At 43.4% G+C, this 19,503-nt stretch overlaps 1 protein-coding gene across 3 annotated transcripts; it reads left to right on the top strand.

Annotated features, from left to right (window-relative positions):
* The first annotated feature begins 883 nt into the window (after nucleotides 1–883).
* On the top strand, nucleotides 884–17,853 carry vcam1b (vascular cell adhesion molecule 1b). 3 transcript variants are annotated; one of them, XM_044362183.1, is made up of 10 exons: nucleotides 884–1,181; nucleotides 4,463–4,765; nucleotides 5,066–5,368; nucleotides 7,209–7,469; nucleotides 7,684–7,950; nucleotides 10,442–10,732; nucleotides 13,352–13,657; nucleotides 13,746–14,012; nucleotides 16,084–16,344; nucleotides 16,485–17,853. In XM_044362183.1, exons 1-10 carry the CDS (start codon nucleotides 1,136–1,138, stop codon nucleotides 16,637–16,639), a joined length of 2,460 nt encoding a protein of 819 aa, XP_044218118.1. In that variant the 5' UTR covers nucleotides 884–1,135; the 3' UTR covers nucleotides 16,640–17,853. The 3 variants fall into 3 exon arrangements, with proteins under 3 accessions (XP_044218118.1, XP_044218117.1, XP_044218119.1); XM_044362182.1 differs by having other exon boundaries at nucleotides 885–1,181; nucleotides 16,482–17,853; XM_044362184.1 differs by lacking the exon at nucleotides 884–1,181 and adding an exon at nucleotides 2,152–2,325 and having other exon boundaries at nucleotides 16,482–17,853.
* The last annotated feature ends 1,650 nt before the right edge of the window (nucleotides 17,854–19,503 follow it).

Here is a 19,503-nt window from a genome sequence, read left to right as displayed (position 1 = left end):
AATCAGAGGTCAAAGATTCAGAAACCTGAAGAACATGCTAACAGCTAACTGTTAGCATGTTAGCTGTAGACTGTCAGGCTGTTTTCAGGTCTTCTGATCTGTTCAAATGTTTTTTACCCACAACTCACGTTCACTCATCATCAGTGGTGGAAAGTAATTAAGTACTGCACTCAGGTACAGTATAGAGGTACTTGTACTTTACTTGAGTATTTCCATGTGATGCTACTTTCTACATTTCAGAGGGAAATATTGTACTTTCTACTCCACTACATTTATTTGACAGCTTTAGTTACTTTTCAGATGAAGATTTGACACAAGCTTTTAAAATACAACACATTGTTAAAGATGAAACCAGTGGTTTCCAGATGTCTTTCTGCTTTTAATTCTTATAACTTTTCATCTTTAGTTTCTGTTTTTATGATATTTCTTCTGCACTTGTCTACTTTCAGTGTTTCTTTCTTTAATAATTATATATATAAAACAAACAACAGAACATGATGTCTAACAATCTTTTTCTTTGCACTGCGGCTCTTTGAGTCTCCAATGACCAAATGTGAAAATGTTTCTGCTCCATTAAATGTTGTTTAATGTGATTTAAAGGATCCTTCAGTGTGGAGCTGAAACGAAAGAGAAAAATGATGAAAGAGGAAGATGGAAAATGATAAAGAATGAAAGAGAAAGTAAGAAAGAGTTTTACAGTGCAGTCTCAAACCCCTGCTGAGGTGTTGTGTCTGTCCTGCAGAGGGCGCTGTGGTCTGCAGACTGACACACAGAGAGAGAGACATAAAGAGAAACAGAGAGAGAGAGAGAGAGACATAAAGAGAGACAGAGAGAGAGAGAGAGAGAGACATAAAGATAAACAGAGAGAGAGAGAGAGACATAAAGAGAAACAGAGAGAGAGAGAGAGACATAAAGAGAGACAGACCAGCAGTTACAGATCAGGAGGCATTTTGCTTTCAGAGGATTCACAGGCTCAGTTTTTGGTGTCGAGCTGATTTTCTGCTTGAAAGACTGAAACACAAAGAAACAAAGAAAACGCTGCTGTGACCTTTATTCATCCTTCATTTATTCATCCTTCATTTATTCATCCTTCATTTATTCATCTTTCATTCGTTTAATCCTCTGAGGGCTGAAAATGTCTCTACCGTCTGTCTGCAGGACGTTTATTCAGCTGCTCGCAGGTAAGATTATTATTATTATTATTATTATTATTATTATTATTATTATTATTATTATTATTATTATTATTATTATTACTGTTATTGATCAGACATGTAAACATGTGAAGGTTTCAGTCTGATGGTCTTCACATGTTCTGCTGTCATGTTGTCATCGTGAACATGTGCTGCATGCTGGACTCATTATATAATAATAATCAGACAAACCTGATCTTTATTAAAACAAAACAAAAAGACTGTTTATGTATAAAAAAAATGTGTTTTTACATTCTTTCAGCACAGGACAGAGTCTGTATTTCACAACCTTCTCATTTAGTTTGTAATGATTATAAATATGTCAGGCTGAGAAACTCTGGATTTTATTTCTTACTGTTTGTTTTTCACCTTTTGTCAGATTGAAAGAGCTGCAGATCTGTTAGATTCTTTAGAGAGAATTCGCCCTGAAGTCCCAGTTAACCTCAAACCTGCTCGCTGTTCATGCAGTAACACAACCTGCAGTAAAGAGTTCAGCAGTAATGCAACCTGAAAAAAAGATTCTGACTGTTAAAGGACCTACAGACGTTTAATTTAAAACTTATTAATAATGAACTGCAGAACTCACTTTGCTGAAGGTCGTTTAAACAGTTAAACGTACTTTAAGTGTTTAAAAGGTTTCATTGTGTGTGATGAAAGTGAGGAAACATTGTAGAGCTGAATGTAGAACAAAATAACAGCAGGAACACAGAAAATCAGACTTCTGTCCATGAATCTGTTGCCCCAGTGTATGCTGGGAGGATTCCCAACACACTAACCTCATTTAACGGCAGTCACATGATCAGCATTCAGCCAATCATATGAATGCTGATCATGGTTTATACAAAATAACTTCATCCAGGATAAATAATCAATCCTCAAACTGCCTTCAAAGAACCAAATTAGCTGCAGGAGAGTTAACAGGATTATTTTAGCCTGATAGCAGCACGTTAGCATGTTAGCATGTTAGCATGTTAGCCTGAATTAGTTAAACCATGTTTGAAGAACCTGTTTAACTGTTATTATTTAACTTTGATACAATTGGTTGGAAATGAAACTGGAATTTGATTTGTTGTTTGTTCTCTTGGCTGGATTCATTTGTTTTGATTTAACCACAAGATGGCGCCGCAAACAGGTAACAATACATGTGACAGATGATGTAATTATCCAATAGGACGCCTCGTAGGGTGTTTGAAAATGTATAAAAAGTTTGGCCCCTATGAAATACCGGGCTTTGATTCAGCAAGATGCTCCTCTTCCTCCTCTTCCTCCTCCTCCTCCTCCTACTCTTCCTCCTTGAAGTGTTTGTTATTGTTTCAGAACATTTGATTTGTTGTTGATTTTTATTGTGTTTTTAAGCAGTGTTTCCCCGAGGTTTAGTGCGTTTTCAAACGCCATTTATTTCTGAATGAATGGATATTTGATTATTTAGGTTATTTTGGCATTTAAAAAAATATTTTCTGGCCTGATGGGGGTTCTCGTCGGCCTGGCGGGGGTTCTCGTCGTCCTGATGGGGGTTCTGGTTGGCCTGACGGAGGTTCTCGTCGTCCTGGTTGGGGTTCACGTTGTCCTGGTTGGGGTTCTCGCTGTCCTGGCGGGGGTTCTCGTTGTCCTGGCGGGGGTTCTCGCTGTCCTGGCGGGGGTTCTTGTTGTCCTGGCGGGGGTTCTCATTGGCCAGCGGCCCGCCAGGCCTGTACTATTATAGGGGAAACACTGTTAAGTGTTTTCTGTCCTGACGGGGGTTCTCGTTGTCCTGGCAGGGGTTCTCGTTGTCCTGGCGGGGGTTCTCATTGGCCAGCGGCCTGCCAGGCCTGTACTATTATAGGGGAAACACTGTTAAGTGTTTTCTGTCCTGACGGGGGTTCTCGTTGTCCTGGCAGGGGTTCTCGCTGTCCTGGCGGGGGTTCTCGTTGTCCTGGCGGGGGTTCTCGCCGTCCTGACGGGGGTTCTCGCTGTCCTGGCGGAGGTTCTTGTTGTCTTGGCGGAGGTTCTCATTGTCCTGGTTGGGGTTCTCGCTGTCCTGACGGGGGTTCTTGTTGTCCTGACGGGGGTTCTCGTTGTCCTGGTTGGGGTTCTCGTTGTCCTGGCGGGGGTTCTCGTTGTCCTGGTTGGGGTTCTCGTTGTCCTGGCGCAGGTTCTCGTCGGCCTGGCAGGAGTTCTCGTTGTCCTGGCGGGGGTTCTCATTGGCCAGCGGCCCGCCAGGCCTGTACTATTATAGGGGAAACACTGTTAAGTGTTTTCTGTCCTGACGGGGGTTCTTGTTGTCGTGACGGGGGTTCTCGCCGTCCTGGCGGAGGTTCTCGTTGTCCTGGCGGGGGTTCTTGTTGTCCTGGCGGGGGTTCTTGTTGTCCTGACGGGGGTTCTCGTTGTCCTGGCGGAGGTTCTCGTTGTCCTGGCGGGGGTTCTCGCTGTCCTGGCGGAGGTTCTCGTTGTCCTGGCGGGGGTTCTTGTTGTCCTGGCGGGGGTTCTCGTTGTCCTGGCGGGGGTTCTCGTTGTCCTGGCGGGGGTTCTTGTTGTCCTGACGGGGGTTCTCGCTGTCCTGGCGGGGGTTCTCGTTGTCCTGGCGGGGGTTCTCGCTGTCCTGACGGAGGTTCTCATTGTCCTGGTTGGGGTTCTCGCTGTCCTGACGGGGGTTCTCGTTGTCCTGGTTGGGGTTCTCGTTGTCCTGGCGGGGGTTCTCGTTGTCCTGGTTGGGGTTCTCGTCCTGGCGGGGGTTCTTGTTGTCCTGGTTGGGGTTCTCGTTGTCCTGGCGGGGGTTCTTGTTGTCCTGGCGGGGGTTCTCGTTGTCCTGGTTGGGGTTCTCGTTGTCCTGGTTGGGGTTCTTGTTGTCCTGGTTGGGGTTCTCGTTGTCCTGGTTGGGGTTCTCGTTGTCCTGGCGGGGGTTCTCGTTGTCCTGGTTGGGGTTCTCGTTGTCCTGGCGGGGGTTCTCATTGGCCAGCAGCCTGCCAGGCCTGTACTATTATAGGGGAAACACTGTTAAGTGTTTTCTGTCATTATTATGATTTTTGTTGTTGTTGTTATGATGATGATGATTATTAATAAACAACAGAACTGTCAGAATCAGCAGCTGCTGGTTTGAGTATCATTGATCATTAATCTGATCAGTCTGATTGATTCTTGCTAAATAAAATAATCAGATCAAAACAGATCTGAGTTTTCTGTAATATTCTAGATTTATTTGCAGCGTGTCGTCAATACTTCCCTCCTCCGTCTGTTGTTGTTGTTGTTTACTGCAGTCTCAGTCTTGTTGTTGTTGTTGTTTATCTCCACAGCTCTGCTGATGTCATCGTGTTGCGTTCAGGCTCTACGTGTTGAGATTTTTCCCAGAAGGACTGTGTTCAGGCTGGGTGAGCGTGAGCAGCTGGTCTGTGCGGTTCACGACTGTTCCACGATACCACACATCACCTGGACTCTGCTTGAGGACCGACCGCTCACCGCCACCATCACCACCAACAGTTCGCACTCTGTGGTGACCTTTGACCCTGTGATGAAAGAACATGGCGGAAATCTGCTGTGTAAAGTCTACTGTGGAAGAGACGAACAGAAACAGATCAGAAGGTTCATACAGGTTTACTGTAAGTTCATACGCACACCTAAAACACCTAAAACACCTAAAACACCTGAAACACACATGAAACATCTAAAACACACCTAAAAAACACCTAAAACACCTGAAACACACCTGAAACACATAAAACATCTGAGACACACCTAAAACACACCTAAAACACCTGAAACACACCTGAAAAAAACACACCTGAAACACACCTAAAACACCTGAAACACACCTGAAACACACCTGAAACACACCTGAAACACACCTGAAAGACCTTTGGACCAATCACTGCATGTCTCTGTGTCTCTGTGGCGTCCAGCTTTCCCATCAGCCCCGGTGATCGAAGGTCAGGACCGCCTGAGGCTGGGGACGGAGTCGACCCTGAGCTGCCAGGTGCCTGATATTCACCCCCCCGACCTGCTGACCCTCAGCTGGCTGCGAGGAGACGCCGTCCTGCAAGACGACACGAACGAGTCTGACTCCAGCTCGTTCAAGTCTATGTACACATTCAGGCCTCTGAAAGCCGACTCAGGAGCCAACATCACCTGCAGGGCCTCGCTGGGCCTGGACCTACCTCCTGAGGACCAGACCAAAGAGACCAGCGTCCCCCTGAACCTGCTCTGTGAGTCTGGAAATAATCCATTACAAGTAAAAGTACAAACAGTTTGTTTTAGCAGCTAAATTTACTAATAGCAGTAAAAGTTACTGGTTTTGCAGAAAGGCGTCGCTGTGACGGATTCATGAAACCAACTGAGAGGAAAGAAGAAAAAACAAAGTCGGATTAATTTTTAAGTTTTCTGTAAATTTTTTTTTTTGTGAAATATTGGGAAGTTTGACCTCTTTGGGCATCAGACGGTTATTTATTTGGTGGAACTGCTCAACATCTCAAACATCTATAACATGACAAAGAGCCTCAGCTACACACAGGAGATACAAGACAAACAGTTTGGGAACTGCTGGTTTAATCTATAACTCTTTCTTCTATTTATAAGCTTAATATGCAGACGGTGACAGATTAAAGGAAAAACCTGAATAAATGAGAGTAGAAGATGTTTCCACACAGCTGCGCTGCTCCAGTAATGAAGTCATGAACATCCAGTGATGCTCTGTGACTTGTATAAACATCCAGCTGATTCTGATCTGGTATCGAGGCGACGAGAGGAAAAGATGTGAGCGGCTGAACGAGGGTTGATTGTTGGGGCGGACGGCAGCAGCTTCAGTCACAAAGACGCTCAGCTGGCTCGTCTGTCAATAAGAACAGTGACTGAAGTGACGTCTGCGTTTAGATCTGCGGGATAGACATCAGTAAACAGGGTCATGTGATGACGTGATCAGACTGTCCGCTAGAATATATTTACATAGAGAGATATTATAGTATCATTACAAAGATGAATATACAAAATCCGTCCAGGTTCTGGTCTACAGAGACGTGGAACACACTGATATGATCAGATGAGTCCTTCACCTGATTCGCCACCAAGAGAACTGGTCCAGGTCTGAATGCTGGACCCCTACAGTGAGGGGGTCTGGTCCAGGTCTGAATGCTGGACCCCTACAGTGAGGGGGTCTGGGGGCTCTGTTATGCTGGCATGGTTTGGGTCCACTTGTGCCCTTAGAGGGAAGGGTCACTGCTAATCAATACAAAGTAGTTGTGAGTGATCAGCTTTATCCTGTGATGAAACATGTCTATCCTGATGGGAGTGGTCTCTTCCAGGATGGTTTGATGAGGATTAAATGATGTGAATCACATGTTATGACCTTCACAGTCACCAGATCTCAACCCAGCTGACATGTTAGACAGCACTCTCCATCATCATCATCATCATCATCATCATCATCACAACACCAAATGAAGAAGATCTTTATGAAGAGTGGAGTAGAAAGTACAGTATTTCCCTCTGAGATGTAGTGCAGTAGCATCAGTTCCTACAGTCCATATAAAGTGTTTATATGTGCACATCTGGAACAACCAGACTCAACAACATAAAAACATTAACACAAAACCAGCTGATGAGTCCATATAATCTGATCCCATTTTAGATAGATCAGCGAGTCTCAGTCTGCAGGTCTGAAGTAAAGTCGACACATAATCAGACTGAAACCAGAGATTTAGTTTGTTTGATCAGAGAGTTTGTTGAACCCGACTGGGACATTTTCTGGATTAATCAATTAATCGTTAAAACATCAGGAAACAGGGACAGTTTCCCAGATTATAAGGTGACATCCTCAAATATTTTATCCAAACAGCAAAAAAGTAAAACACCCAAAAATATCATCAATTATATCATGTGAGGTCAAGATGGTTGTTAACATGGAATCATTAAAATTTTTGTTTGGCATTTCGCTCTCGAACAAACGTCACAGAAAAAAGTCAGAAATTTTGGCAAAAAATCTGAAAATGTTCTTGATGAGTTGGTGTCTGTATATAATTGTATCATCATCATCATCATCATCCTCTGCAGATGCTCCTGTTGTCACGGCGATATCAGACTCTGTGACGGTGATGGCCGGCTCGACGCTCACTCTCAACTGTTCAGCGGAGGGAAACCCGGAGCCGCTCGTCACCTGGAGCTTCAGGACGGCAGACGGAAGGTCTCTGACGCGGGGTCAAGGCCCAAAACTCGTCCTGACGGCGGTGAGTCCGTCGCAGGCCGGCTGGTACGACTGCAAGGCAGCAAACACAGAGGGAAACCAGACCGCCACGCTGGAGGTCACCGTTCATGGTGAGAGTGAAGCTCCTGTTTCATTTACAATCTCTGCAGTCGCTGCCACAGGACCACTGAGCAAGGCACCAAACCACAGTCCTGACGGTGTCTTATTGTCCTTATTGTCTCTCTGGTGTTTTGTACATTTTATTAAGTAAATATATATATAAATATAACAGCAGAAATAAACAACAGTTAAACGTTTTGTTGTGTTTGTCCGTCGCTCCCACAGCTCCGCCCACCAACACCTCCATGTCAGTGAGTCCAGGTGAGGAGGTGGTGGAGGGTCAGCAGGTGACGATTACCTGCCGCTCAGACGGAGCTCCACCCACCACGCTGGTGCTGAGGAGAGAGGGGGTGGAGCTTCAGAGGACCGACCCCTCCTCCTCGCTCTCCTTCAGCCTCTCCTCCGCCCAGCTGGAAGACTCCACCAACTACCAGTGTGAAGCCTCCAACCAGTACGGAGTCCAACTGGTGACCAGACCCATCACTGTCAGAGGTCAGTTAGACCCACAGAGATTTTCTATGTTTACACTTTTGCTTTCAGGTTTTATAGTTTATTGTGTGATTGCTGGAAGTAATCACACATTGTTCTTCTCAGTCTTTATTCTTATTCCGTCTTCCGTACGTTTTTTGCCGCGTTTCAACTGCTGCATACTTTGTGCTATAAAAACCATTCAAACATCAGTCTATGCAACTCATTCAGCAGATGTGTGCTTGTATTTTTCCGAAATGTAACATGTTTCAGCGATTTTATATAATTTTTTAAAACATTAAAACTTATAATGGCAGTCTGTGGGACGAACCGTCCAACTGAGTTGGAACCTTGGTCACTTTGACACTCAACTGCTCGGAAGTCCCTTATCATACAGACGCCATTCAAACTGTAAAATGTTCAGTTATCAGATTGTATAGTGATATCTTTTGTACTTTTTCAGCAATTTAAGCCCAAAGTCAGGGGTTTTGCAGACTCAGCAGTGTGTCATGTGATCAGGCACAGTGGAGAGCACAGATAATTTTAGACCAGAAATGTTTTTCTGAACAGCTATCACTTCCTTAATTTTAACTCCTCAAGCACATATCTTGCCTCAGTATGTTGCCACAAACCTCCTCTCTCTCACAATGTAAATACATTTCACATAGGACTTATAGTTTTTGAGATCTGAACCGTAATTGATAGAGTCGCTGTCATGTTCTCATTGACTGCAATACAGTCTGCAGGATGTGTGTCTCCTCTCACTGCAGTTTCTTAAACTTACAGATTCTCTCTTCCTTCAAACACTTTTTACACATATCATTCATTCTCATGTTAAACTAGTCTTGCTTTCACTAATGATGTACAAATCTCTGGGCTTCAAGCTCTAGTTTGAGACAAATACATTTTCCTCATCAAAATGGAGATTTTTTCCTCTCATTACTGGGAATGTCTGTTGGCTCAGTGGTTTAGAACACTGCTCTCATGATCAGCTACCCCTTTGATGTCAAGGTTGTGTGTTTAATACCTGCTCACTGCAGTGCTCCTCATAATATTGCTCTCATGTACAAAGTTGCTTTCCATCTCTATCATGTATCGTAAGTCAATTCCCCTTTAGTTTACATCAACATTATTACCTAAAATGTGGATTGCTACTCTTGTTAAATACATCATTTCCAATTTTACAAAGTAGTAGTCCAGTGGTTTAAGCTCATGTCACTTCTCAACTCCTTTAAGATCCAAAGGTTGTGAGTTCGAGCCCCGCTTAGGGCAGAACTTAGTAGAGTTGAAGGATGAAGGAGTCCAGGTGATGTCAATCTGCTTAATGAACTTAGCTGAACTTCTTTTTTGTCAATTTCATGCAATTGACAGACTAAATAGCAGAATCTGGCCTGATATTTCTGTGTGTCACTTTCACTTGTTTCCACTTTTCAGTTCTTATTTAGTTTCACTTTGAGGTGTTTTCATTGGCCTTTTGTTGTCTGTTGTGTTTCCGATGTTTTGATTAAATCAGAGACGTTACTCAGAGGACATCCTGTTGAGAGTTTCCCGCAACTCTCTGATCACCGCAGGAGCTCCTGAAATATTACACGCCAGGAAAACTGAAGAATGAAGAGAAAGTGAATGTGTGCAGGACAGATTTTTCCTCCAGATATCTAAACTGAGTCTCTAACGACAGCAGAGTGGACTCGACTGCACAATAATAACATGGAGAGACTAGGCCTCATGTTTCTGAAACTATACCATATCATATGATAAATTATATATATATATATATTCTCATCTCAAACACTCACAAAACAAATAAAAACAAAACAGTAAAAAACACAACAATGACAAATAAAACTGTTTCAACCGCAGACGAGACGTCAGAAGCATAAAGAGAATCACTGAAAACACGTCGTTTGTTTTAAGATACGAGAACGAAACACTTTGATATTTACAATTTATTCTAATAAGAGGATCTGATCAGAGCGTCTAGTGAATCATTTGACGTGTAATTAACAAAAATTTGTTTTAAACAATAAGGATCGTTAAAGTCAATGCATTTAAAAATCAATTGGTATCAGTGAAACTGATGTCTTATATCAGGGAGATCTGAGTGATCAATGTGTGATGGTTGTAAAAACAGAACAAGCTGGTATGAATCTGCAGTCTGTTATATTATTTATTATATATTATATATTATATATACATGTTAGCAGATGGAGATGAATCCACCAACTTCTCCTCGTGTGTTTCAGACTGTTTTGTTCCTAAAGAAGGATCAAAGAACCTGATCAATAAGTGATTGGATACGATCATCACACTGGATTTAGACAGTCAGCTTTACCTACCTGTATTTTGTTTGTTGTTGTTCTGTTGTATGTTTTTTGTTGGGGACTACAGATGCAAATTAGCTTCAAGCTAATTCTGGTGCATCTTTAATGTTTCAAACTGTCCTAATCAATCAATAAATAAGAATAATTCCAACTCTTATATCTCAGTATTGATGACTGCTGCTGTTGCTCTTCAGCTCATCCTCTGCAGGTGCAGCTGAGTCCTCCGGTCTCAGCAGCAGAGCGGGGTTCAGATCTGGTTCTGACCTGCCGAGCCTCCGGATGTCTCCGCCCCCCCACCATCACCTGGAGGAGGACGGACCAGGGCCGGGACTGGGACCAGACGGTCCTCCAGAGGACGCAGCAGCAGGACGGAGTGTCCCAGCTCGTGCTGCCGAACCTGGATCTGCAGCACGGCGGAGGATACAGCTGTGAGGCTGAGTGTGACTCCGTCCTCAGGACTGGAACCACCGAGGTCCACGTCTACTGTGAGTCACACCTGAGACCAGCTCTTCATGACATCATTGATAATGTCCTCAGAGACCAAACAAACACACAAACATCTTCATCACTCTGCCAACACGAGTCTCATTCAGAGAAACACTCGATAAACGCTGAGCTCCCCAAAAACTTCTGCTGTTGTTTCTGTCTTCAGTTTAATTCTATAACTTTATTTGTCCCAGTAGAACAGCAGGTATATAGAAACATCATGAACTGTGTGTAAATCTCTGGTTTCAGCCTGATGAAGGTCACCTGTTTATGATGTTTCATCATCAGTATCATTGACGCCCCTAAAACGTCCATTTAAGGCTCCTGTTCTGCTCCGTTTGTGGACGAGTTTCATTCACAGAAATGTTCCCAAAGTCTTAAAACTCAGTAGAGCTTCACGTACTGCTTTCAGAAACACAACAACGTGTCATCAGAGCAGCTGCACTGTGACAGAAATAAAGAGGAAACGCTTTGACATGAAGTTAGAGGCTAAAAAGCATCTTTCTAAAGCATATGAGAGGTGTCATGTGACGTTACAAAGATATGACATATCTTTTACTGTCAGCTGCAACACAACACGATGCTGCACAGAAACACTGAGGCTGTTGTTTACTGCTGACACAAACATCTGCAGCTGTTTACTGCAGCTGTTGTCATTTAAACAACTGTTTCTGCTCTGTGAATAAAGGCAGAGACGATCTGTTCAGGACTCGGACGACCGCTCTCAACTCAAAGTTTGTTCATATGTCAGAGAAAAATTCTAAGTACGAGAACACTGATGAACGCCACAAATGTTCTTAAACCACTTGTACGTGCATTTAAGAAGGAATCTGTTCGTACAAGTCAAGTGTTTCTCTTTCAGACACTCTGAAGGCGTCTTCAGAGGGAACCAATCACAGAACGAGTGACGGCTTTTTATCAGTTAGTGTGAACTACAGTATCAAGGAGCTTCTTGCTTTATTTCAGGACTGACAGCAGCAGGTGAATGAGTTGTAGGAAGAGATGAGTTTGATCCTGTTCACAGAGGAAGTTTTGTCTTTATAACAATCTCAGTATTTTCTTGAAATGATGGTTTGTAGTCAGATGCTTTTACTGCTCCGCAACCTCGTTTTCATTATGAAACAAGAATCCAGTCAAATATTTTTAATACATCCTTCATTTACTGAGTCAGAGGCATCTTTTGAAATCTCTCCTTAAACTCTCAGAGCGTTTTCTCTGATCTTACTTTGTATTTTCTTTCTTTTTAATTTTCTATCTTTTCTCCTACACTACTGGACTTGGTTTAATCAGGTGATTCACAGAAAGATGTGCGATAAATCTGAAGGAGCTGGACTCTGCTTCCTCTTGTCTGATGACTCTGATCCCAAAGAAATTAATATGAAAGAAAAAATTTCTGCTCATAAATGAGATTTGCTACTTTTGAATCAATCTGAAGTCTGAGTCAATCTGTGGGAGGAGGAGATAAGTCTGAGCAGCTCTCAGTCTGTCCTGGTCCTGGACTTCAGCCAGAGCTGCTGCTTGTTTGGACAGATTCTGTCTTGTTAGTGAAAGTGGAGAGGTCAAAGGTCACCCTGTTATTTCAGTGTTCTCCAGTTTCCTCACAGAGATCTGTCTTTAATCCGAGCTGAGGAGGACAGACAGGAAGTGATACGACAGAAGAAAGACGCCAAAAATCCTTCCGAACATACCGTTCCCCCCCCTCGAACACCCCCCCGCTGAGAGAGAGCGAATCCTCCCCCAGCTCCACTCTGACTCAGCTCTCACTCACTCTGAGCAGGAAAAAGCCTCTCAGATAAGAAGCACTTTACCCGAATGTTTCAGTAAACACAAGCACGATGCTGTTCAAAGAACCCAGACGCTTAAATCACAGACAATTACACAACAGGAGAGAAGTCGAGTTCCACATTCAGACTTTCATATCCACAACGATTCTCTTCAAGAGCCTTTTTAATCATATAACGTAGAGTCATGGAGAGCTGAGAGCTGCCAGTTCTTATAGAAAATACTTTATTATCTGAAGTATCTACAGTTTGCACACAGACATACACATAAATACTTCATTTACAACACATAAAACATTTTCGATCTTTTCTCCTACATTACTGGTTTAATCATCAGGTGATTTACAGAAAGATGAAGGAGCTGGACTCTGCTTCCTCCTGTCTGATGACTCTGATCCCAAAAAATTTAATATGAAAGAAAAAACTTCTGCTCATAAATGAGATTTGCTGCTTTTGAATTAATCTGAAGTCTGAGTCAGTCTGTGGGAGGAGGAGAGAAGTCTGAGCAGGTCTCAGTCTGTCCAGTTTATCCAGTACTGTGACTATATACACATTATATTATTCTGTTATAAAACAACATTTCTATCTTCAGATTCTTTGCTTGTTGTTCCACATGAGGTTTAAAAGTCAGACTGATATCTGAACAGAACCTTCAGTTTCAGTAACGTCATGGCGGGAAAATGTCTCAGCTGCTTTTACTGCAGATTTGAGTTTCAGATATTTGAGTGTTCTTGAACGCACCACCAAGTTTCAAGTCTCTCTTCATAACAAATGGATCCTTTAACTTCTCCTGATGTTTCTTCTCAGTTTTCATGTCTGCTGTTTTATTCTCTGCAGCTCTGCCATCCGATCCGGTTCTGCTGAATCCTGAACCCGTCCTGCTGGGTCAGGAGGCGGTCCTCCGCTGTGACATCACTAATGTCTTTCCAGCCAATCAGCTGAGGGTCTGGTGGCTGTCCGGCAACACGACGCTGACATCACAGTCGTTCCAGTTCTCCAGTTCCTTACAGAACGTCTCGTCTGTCCTGCGTCACCGGGTGGAGCAGGACCAGGACCAGGCCCTGACCTGCAGAGCCGAGCTACTGTTGGAGGATGGAGACGTGTGGAAGTCCAGGAGGACCAGTGTCTCTCTGCAGGTCCACTGTGAGTCCACTTCCTCTCTGTGGAAGGAAAAACCTTCAAAATAAAGGCTTCCTCAAAACTCAGATCCAGGTTTTTGTTTGTGTTGTAGACGCTCCGAGGAAAACCTTCATGTCAGTGAGTCCAGGTGAGGAGGTGATGGAGGGTCAGCAGGTGACGATTACCTGCCGCTCAGAAGGAGCTCCACCCACCACGCTGGTGCTGAGGAGAGAGGGGGCGGAGCTTCAGAGGACCGACTCCTCCTCCTCACTCTCCTTCAGACTCTCCTCCGCCCAGCTGGAAGACTCTGCCCACTACCATTGTGAAGCCTCCAACCAGTACGGAGCCCAACTGGTGACCAGACCCATCACTGTCAGAGGTCAGTTAGACCCACAGAGACTTTCTGTGTTTACACTTTTGCTTTCAGGTTTTATAGTTTACTTTTATTTAGTCTAACGTTTCATTGTTAGTTTTTATTTAGTTTCGGTTTGAGGTGTTTTTATTGGCCTTTCTCTTGTTAATTGTACTTTCTGATGATTAAATCAGAGAATTAATTCAGACGACTTCCTGCTGAGAGTTTCCTGTAACGCCCTGACCGCTGCAGGAGCTCCTGAAATACTACATAACAGGAAAACTGAAGAATGAACAGAAAGTAAATGTGTGCAGGACAGATTTCCTCTCTAGATATCTAAATTAACAAATGAGTCTCTAACAAAAGCATGAAAGACATGCAGGGAGGCCGTTGTACTTTCCAAATCTTTTCAGTTGTTCTCTTTCAGCCTTCAGTTTCTTCTTCTGTTTTTCATTGATGGTCTTTTTTCTCTGTTGTGACGGCTGTTATCTCAGAGGTCGACCTCTCATTCCTTCACATGATGCTGAGTGCAGCTCTGGACACAAATAACCGCTGACAGCACTGCTGACTAATGTGGTGCCAGACGCTTAAAGCTCTCAGTCTGTTCATTCAGCAAACAGCAGAATAATCCAAGGAGGGAAAACCAACAGACCTGTTTAAAGCAGGTTCCCAGTGTTCCCAGTGTTTCCAGTGTGTTAAACCAGCAGTCAGGTGTCTGTAATCATTCCTCCTGTTCATACTGGATATTAAAAGATCCTTCAAATGTGCTTTCAATGGAAGTGATGGAGGCCAAAATCCACAGTGTGTCCACACAGTCATTTAAAGTCTGTGTGAAGCTTCTATTCAGCTTCAGCAGTCTGAGTTAGTCATATCAAGTGGATATCTGACACATTTTGTACGGTGGTCCTGAGGTGCAAAACACAACAACAAAACGAATTCATTTGTGAAATGTTGTGTTTTCAGTTTTGTTCTTGTCACTGTATTTTAGCCTAAAAAGTATTTTTTCAGCCTATCAAGTACATTTAATCTGTCAGTTCATCGGAAAATTCATATTCATATTCACATAAGTATGTGGTTTTTATGGGAAACACAAGTTCCTTAAAATAAACAAGAAGCTGAAATGCTGCAAAAGTTTATTAAAAGAAGGAAACAAACCTGCTGGTCGACATTCTGAGTCGGTACCAAAATGTCACATACAAACATTTATGATTCTCCACTGAAAAACACATGAAACACAAATGAGTGTGATCAGCTCACGTTACTGAAATAAACCTTTTCACATAAAATACTTTGACACGTCACAGCAGCAACAGTGTCAATAATAAAATGAATGAAGGCTGAATTACAGTTCAGGATCCTGGTAAAGCACATGCTGGCTCACAGTTTTACTGCCATGGTTTATGGGGATACTTGTCAATGTTATTAGTAACGTGTGCTTTTTTCCTGTTGTGACGAGTCAAATCTCTGCTGTGGAAAATGTTTATTGACCTTCAGAGTCCTGCTGTCAACAGTCTAGAAGATAACGCTTGTTGTTCTCAGCAGGAGCAGATAACCGGGAAGCAGTGAAGATAAATACTGACCCTAATAATAAAGAAAGACACCTGACCTGCACTGAGGGTCAACAGCTTTTCACTCCTTTAAAGTAGAGCTGCGATCATGAATGATCCGGTGCTTGTTGTTGCTTTTAATGGTAGTTTTAATGTATTATTGTTTGTGTTTTAATGCTGAGTTTGATGTATTTTAAAGACCCAACTAAGGATGGTCTTTGCAAATTAGCTTATGCTATAAATGTTGTGGTGTGTGGCAGTGATTAACGCTAAATAGTTGTCCCAAACATTAATGAAATAAATAAATAAACAATTGATTAGTCGATCAACAGAAAATTAATCGACAACTATCATCATTTTTCAATCTAAAATTACACATTTTCTCTGGTTTCAGCTTCTTTCAGTTTTTTTTAGGTAATTCAGCATTATTTAGTATTTATTCCACACCTAACACACGACGAGAAAGAATATTTAGCTATTTTACAAAAACCATCCTTCACATCAGAATCACTGCAGTTAATGCTAATCTGATCTGGTTTCTTCTGCTTCAGCTCCTCCGAGGAACACCACAGTCCTCATCCTGCCGTCTACGGTGGTCCACGAGGGACAAAATGTCACCGTCTGCTGCCGAGCCATCAGCTTCCCGCCGTCAGCTGTCGTACTGAAGAAACTAGCCAATGGGACAGAGCTATATTCCCCTAATGGCACCTTCCTATTGGTTAACGTCACTGCCAGAGACTCGGGGCTTTACCAGGTCAACGTGACCAACGACCTCGGCTACCAGATCACAGTGTTCAGCATCAGCGTCAGAGGTCAGTCAGAGTTTACCGTCCTGTTTCTGTCTGAGAGGGAATGTGGTCAAATATAAATGTCTACGTTCAGTTTTGGAATACTCATTTAAAATCAGTAGAAAACAGTCACAACTCTTCTTCTTCTTCTTCTTTTAAAGCAGAGAGAAGCCTTCCTCCCCGTCTTGGCGTCATCGTGGTCCCAGCTGTCTGCGTAGCCGCTGGGCTAGCAGCTGCTGCTCTGTTCCTCGACTACCTGAGGAGATACAGGAAGAAAGGCTTCTACCAGCTGCCCCAGTCTGCTCCTGCTTCAGCTTGAGACAAACGCCAGGCCACCACCTCCTGACACGAGGCTACCATCTTCCAACATTTGGTTACCAAGTTCCCAAATGTGACTTTCTTCACATGTGGCAACAAAGTTCCAACATCTGGCTACAGTGTCCTGAAAATGTGACAACCACATCTCAACATCTCAACATGTTACTACCAAGTTTCAAAATGTGATTGTCCCAAACTTGATATCTCTACATGTGGCTACCAAAATCCAAAATGTGGCTACAACAACCCAACTTGTGGCTACAATGTACTGAAAATTTGGCTACCATCTCCCAACATGTGGCTACTAACTTCCATCATGTGGCTTCGGTATCCCAAATGTTGCTGCAACATCCCAACATGTGTAACAACCTCCCAAAATGTGGCTAACAAGTCCCAAGTGACTACCACCCACCAACATGTGACTACCATACCCTAACATTACAATCATCAACGTCATCCTACATGTGGCTACAGCTTCCTGTTGTGAAGCTGCAGCAGTCTGATGGTTCCTGATAGTACCTGATGATTTCTGATGGTCCCTGATGGTTTCTGATGGTTGCTTATGGTTCCTGATTGTTCCTGATGGTTCCTGATGGTCCCTGATGGTCCCTGGTGGTCCCTGATGGTTCCTGATGGTTTCTGATGGTTGCTTATGGTTCCTGATGGTTCATGATGGTTCCTGATGGTTCCTGATGGTACCTGATCGTTTCTTCACATCTCATCAGAACATTTTTGTATAATTAAAGAAATTCAAGAGGTTTTATGTCACATGAGCAGCAACACAGCAGATGGAAACACTGAAGGCAGTGAAATTTGGTTCCTTTGAGCTCCAGCTCCAGTTACAGTGTATAATAACATGACATGAACTGCAGTAAACATCTCCTTTATTAGAGTCTGTTATGAACTTTTAGCATCTTTGCAGAAATTTTCATCTGCTTGTTGAATCACTGAATTTTCAGTGAGTGAACTGTCCCTTTAACAGTCAGAGAGTCACAGCTTTGGCTTCAGCTTGCTAACATGTAATGTGTTTACTTTATGTAAACCAGTATTTAATATGATCTCTGTTGGTCTGCTGCATCTTCAGTTGTAATGTTCTGCACACAGAACCTTTGTGTTGATGTTTGTTTGTGTTGAATGATCTGCTGGATTGTGAGCTGGATGTAGATATGTACAGTTTCTCACGGTGTGCTTTTATTAAAGATATTTATTTCTTCACTCTTGTCCCGGAGCTTATTGGATCATCATTTGGTTTCCTTGGAATTTCCAGAGTTGCAGACGACTCGGCTTTCCCTTTCACTTCATGTCAGAACCTGTTTTTACTGGAAGTCTTTTGGGACTTCGTTCAGTTTTGGAATATTCATTTAAAATCAGTAGAAAACAGTCACAACTCTTCTTCTTCTTCTTTTAAAGCAACCATCTCCCAACATGTGGCTACTAACTTCCATCATGTGGCTTCGGTATCCCAAATGTTGCTGCAACATCCCAACATGTGTAACAACCTCCCAAAATGTGGCTAACAAGTCCCAAGTGACTACCACCCACCAACATGTGACTATCATACCCTAACATTACAATCATCAACGTCATCCTACATGTGGCTACAGCTTCCTGTTGTGAAGCTGTAGCAGTCTGATGGTTCCTGATAGTACCTGATGATTTCTGATGGTTCCTGATGGTTCCTGATGGTCCCTGATGGTCCCTGATGGTCCCTGGTGGTCCCTGATGGTTCCTGATGGTCCCTGATGGTTCATGATGGTTCCTGATGGTCCCTGATGGTCCCTGGTGGTCCCTGATGGTCCCTGGTGGTCCCTGATGGTCCCTGATGGTTCCTGATGGTCCCTGGTGGTCCCTGATGGTCCCTGATGGTCCCTGATGGTCCCTGATGGTTCCTGATGGTCCCTGATGGTTCCTGATGGTTCCTGATGGTTCATGATGGTTCCTGATGGTCCCTGATGGTCCCTGGTGGTCCCTGATGGTCCCTGGTGGTCCCTGATGGTCCCTGATGGTTCCTGATGGTCCCTGGTGGTCCCTGATGGTCCCTGGTGGTCCCTGATGGTTCATGATGGTCCCTGATGGTTCATGATGGTTCCTGATGGTCCCTGATGGTCCCTGGTGGTCCCTGATGGTCCCTGGTGGTCCCTGATGGTCCCTGATGGTTCCTGATGGTCCCTGGTGGTCCCTGATGGTCCCTGGTGGTCCCTGATGGTCCCTGATGGTTCCTGATGGTCCCTGGTGGTCCCTGATGGTCCCTGATGGTCCCTGATGGTTCCTGATGGTCCCTGATGGTTCCTGATGGTTCCTGATGGTTCCTGATGGTCCCTGATGGTCCCTGATGGTTCCTGATGGTACCTGATCGTTTCTTCACATCTCATTAGAACATTTCTGTATAATTAAAGAAATTCAAGAGGTTTTATGTCACATGAGCAGCAACACAGCAGATGGAAACACTGAAGGCAGTGAAATTTGGTTCCTTTGAGCTCCAGCTCCAGTTACAGTGTATAATAACATGACATGAACTGCAGTAAACATCTCCTTTATTAGAGTCTGTTATGAACTTTTAGCATCTTTGCAGAAATTTTCATCTGCTTGTTGAATCACTGAATTTTCAGTGAGTGAACTGTCCCTTTAACAGTCAGAGAGTCACAGCTTTGGCTTCAGCTTGCTAACATGTAATGTGTTTACTTTATGTAAACCAGTATTTAATATGATCTCTGTCGGTCTGCTGCATCTTCAGTTGTAATGTTCTGCACACAGAACCTTTGTGTTGATGTTTGTTTGTGTTGAATGATCTGCTGGATTGTGAGCTGGATGTAGATATGTACAGTTTCTCACGGTGTGCTTTTATTAAAGATATTTATTTCTTCA

This window comes from Thunnus albacares, chromosome 9, assembly GCF_914725855.1.
Source record: "Thunnus albacares chromosome 9, fThuAlb1.1, whole genome shotgun sequence".
NCBI lineage: Eukaryota > Metazoa > Chordata > Actinopteri > Scombriformes > Scombridae > Thunnus > Thunnus albacares.
This window is presented reverse-complemented; position numbering and strand designations above follow the sequence as displayed.